Raw genomic sequence first — 4186 nt, forward strand, 5'->3', positions numbered from 1 at the left:
CTTTAACGAAGCTTGAGCACAGTTGGAGCCATCTTGTATTTTAAAAAAATTCACAAAACAACAAGGTGACTAAAAAGACATAAATATCCCGGGGTGATTGGGTTATACTTCCCTCCGGTTTTTTAATTATTTAACTCTTGGCGTCATAGACTCCAGTGATTTCTGGCAACCGTCCAACCGCTGGAAGTGAGAGTCCATTACATGTAACGGAACTTCCCCCTCGACACACTCTAGCATGTCGCCACGTGAATAGCCATACTCAGCAGATCAAGTGGTTTGTTATGACGGCTATACACATGACTCAGCAGTAACGGGTTAACTGCCATGACAAAGTTCACAACTAACCTAAGGTTTGTCCATCTGTTGACTGGGTATCAGCCTCCACAGATAAGTTGGACAAAGTCTTCATAACTTGTCTGTACTGCTGGCGTGACACACTGATCTTTAGTGGTGTCACAATGCCTCCATCAATCTGTTCAAAGCCACATGAAATTTTACTATGATTGTTGAAAAAAAAAACATACTATTATCAAATACACAAGAACTCTAACCCTTAATATAAAAACTCACAAGGCAATACAACCTAACCAAATACACACTACTCTATCATTCACCAAGTTCCCACACCTGTAAGGAGTCTCGAGAAGCAGTCGGGTAAAAATCCACAAAGATGTCATTGGGAAAGTAAAGTCCAGAATCATGATCAGCCATAAGAGCAGCTGCTAGCTCGTGCTTCACTCGCAGTTCAATGGTAGTGCTGTGCAAGATGGGTCTGCCATGGTCGCGACAACTGTACAGGTCTTCAGCACACATCAAGGTGGTTGAAAGAGGGCTGTAGAAAACAAGATTTACATGACAAAATCTGTTAAAATATTGTGTTTCTGAAGGCTGGTTTCACTATCTACATAGAAAAAAAAAAAAAAAAAAAAAAAAAAAAAAAAAAAAAAAATATATATATATATATATATATATAATAAAATAATATATATATAATATATATATGTATAATAAAGTTTTATTATGTATATATATGTTATATATGTATATATTTATGTATATTATGTTAAAATATGTATATATATATTAATTTTTTAAATGTATGTATGTTATATATATATATATATATATATATATATTATATATATATTATATGTATATATATATGTATTTTCTAATATATACACATGGTTATAGTTTATATGGTATTACTGCTATTACTCTCAATTTTCTTGCATATCATCATTCTTGTAATAAACATTTTGGTTTGAAAAAATTTTTAATGTAAATATCAAGGATATTTCATAATCACTCTTGTGATATTTTTCCAAACAAAATATCTATTCATGTTTTGATAATTATGAGACTTTGAGAGAATAAAATAAGGAAAAGAATATCATAAAAGCCATGAAACTAAAGGAAATAAATATAACAACTTTCTTATCTATCTTTCACAGAAATTATGCTTCTGATAAGATACAAGTCTCTCATCCATATCCAAAAAATCTTATCCATGGAGGAAAACTGTCAATTTTATCATCATCATCATCATCATCATTAAGGGGCTAATGCCGACGGGGTGCATGGCCTTATCCACCCTTCACTTCCAGCCACAAGGGTCCCTCATGGCGAGTCTCCAGGCTGGCCCTTGGCCCATCTGTAACTTCTTGTGACAGGTCTGGTCGAGCTGCCCAAGCCATGAGCTCCTGTATCGACCAACAGGCCTCCTTCACCCAGGATTGTCTCGCAGAGAGACAACCTGATAGGCAGGGTCTTCCACAGGGAAACAAGCTAGGTGCCCATATAGCCTGAGTTGGAGATCATGGATTATGCAAGTATAGGTCCCATGTTGGTCTCATGGTGTATATTTTGGACACATGGTACTGCCAACTGTACCCCATAATCCAGCAAAGAGACTTGTTACAAAAGACATCAAGACACAGACTTCAAGGCACTAGATAGTGTCCAGGTTTTTGCTTCCATGGAGCAAAACTGGCAGTATCAAGGCCTTGAAGACATGTAGTTTGATCTTCTGCATAGGTACTGACATCTCCAAGTGCTCTTGTTAATCAGTTCATGGCTACTGCTGCCAGACCAATCTGTCTACTGACTTCCTGGTCTAACAGCCCAGAGATATGGACTAAGCTACCAAGGTATGCATGCAAAGCTCTCTGTGACTTCAAAGTCCTCACTGCAAGCATGGATTGACTAACGGGTTCCCATTCCAGTCCCCAAAGTCCTGAATCTTGGTCTTGGTCCAGGAGACCTTTAGGCCTAAGGATTCACCTCATTGCTAAATGCATCAAGATCTGCCACCAGTGATTCTAGAGACTCAGATAGGTTACCAACATCAGCAAAGTTGAGGTCTGTGACCTTGATATTACCAATGCTGCTCCACTCTGACTTTGGGTAGTAGCTCTGTCCATGCAGGTGTTGAAAAGTGATGGTGCAAGGACACAGCCTTTCCTTACCCCTAAATTAACAGGAAGAAGTTAAACAGCCCCCCACCACACTTTACAGCACTTCAGTACTGGTATTAGGCTTGCTACTAGGCCAATAATCTGTGTTGGAATTCCCCTAAGTCTCAGAATCTCCCATAGCAATTCTCAATGCACCTAGTTAAACACCTTCTTAAGATCGATGTAGGCTGCAAGCAACCCACAACCGAACCCATTATGGCGTTCCACAAATAGTCAAAGCACTAGGATACAATCTATTGTGGACTTGCCAGACTGCTTCAGTCTCTGGTGCCTTAGTAGTAGTCATGGATCTGTTTCAGAAGAATTTTGGTGAAAACCTTGCCTGGTATACTGAACAGTGTAATTCCATGGTAGTTTGCTACAGTCCCAATGATCCCCTTTCCCCTTCCAGAGAGGGATAACTTCAGTTAGGGTAGGAGTTTCTCACTGATGGTGGGTCTGGCACAGGTATTGTGATCCCACTTGCATCCAAGCTAACTGTTGGAGGATCTACCTGGTACAGCTGCTCAAAATCACCAACATGACCCGAGATGATCTGTCCATCCACTGAGCGGAATGCAGTCATCTGCAAGGAGGGCTTAGAGTTCAGCTTTCTCAGGGCTTAGTAAGCAGGACGGAGGTCATTTACCAAGAAATGGCCCTGAACTTCCTCAGTATATTCCTGATGACTGTTCCTTGTCCCTTCTCAGCATGTCCGAGCCCTACGCACCAAAGCGCACACAAGTCCTGATTGCTATTCTGCCGAGCCATGCGACACACTTAACCCGTTATTGACGGTCACATGTAGACACATCATAGAAAACGGTCTCTCGGCAGGGTAAGCTTGTACGTGCGGCGACATGCCAGAGCGAGTGGAGCGGGACGTTTCGGCTTAACACAGCGGACTCCCACGCCCACTGTCTGGCCATTGCCACATATCACCTAGATTTTAATGATCTCAGTGAGTTCTTAAGCCTGTCAATAAAAGGTTAAGCAGCCTCCAATGTCTCCAGGGAGATGAAATTCTGCCTTGCCCTCCGGTGTACAGCAATGGACTCCTGCGCTGCTTCAAGTGTTTTGTGCTTGAAGGGCTCCCACATAGCAACTGGGTCCATCAGGTTTTCAAGTTCTGTGAATCGATCAGAGACTATCGTGGTGAACCCACAGGCACACTCCTCCTCCCTCAGTCTGTCTAAGTGAAATATCCTAGAGTGGCCACTGAAGGACAAAAAGTTTTAAAGTGAATTCGTAGGGTAGCCACTACCAGCCTATGGTCAGTGCCACAGAACTTGGCACTCCAGTAAACCCTGCAATTCTGGAGGATCCTCCTTCTAGTGCTGACAAGAATGTGATCGGTCTCCTTGGCCACAGTACCCATATCACTATAACATGTCCAGTGATGCGGGTTGGAGCACTGATACTAGGAGCCAGAAATCCTCATTTTCTGGGACCTAACAAAGTCCAGGAGAAGGTGGCTGTTCTCGTTGCTGGGATCAGCTCCTGAGCCATGGGGTCCAACAGACATCTCGTAGCCAGCTCGATCACAGCCGGATACCGCACTGAAGTCACCCAGAACAATGCGAATGTCTCGCTGGGGGCAATTGTCTGCCACGGATGTAAGTTTTGGCATACAACGCCTCTTTGACATCAAGTTTGCACTGCCGAGCCCTAGAAATGTCACAGAGCTGCAACATTTTTAGGATGGTCACCTATATGTCGCCATTTATCCC

General features: G+C 42.3%; 1 protein-coding gene across 1 annotated transcript; it reads right to left on the reverse strand.

The window, feature by feature from the left end:
- Nucleotides 1–345: 345 nt before the first annotated feature.
- On the reverse strand, nt 346–877 carry LOC119589731 (the record flags this gene model as incomplete). The annotated part of the gene is given in 2 exon segments (XM_037938311.1): nt 346–472; nt 628–877. Coding segments are annotated over 2 exon segments (313 nt in total), but the record flags the coding sequence as incomplete, so codon positions are not given.
- Nucleotides 878–4186: the final 3309 nt, after the last annotated feature.

This window comes from Penaeus monodon, chromosome 26 (genome assembly GCF_015228065.2).
Source record: "Penaeus monodon isolate SGIC_2016 chromosome 26, NSTDA_Pmon_1, whole genome shotgun sequence".
NCBI classification, from domain to species: domain Eukaryota; kingdom Metazoa; phylum Arthropoda; class Malacostraca; order Decapoda; family Penaeidae; genus Penaeus; species Penaeus monodon.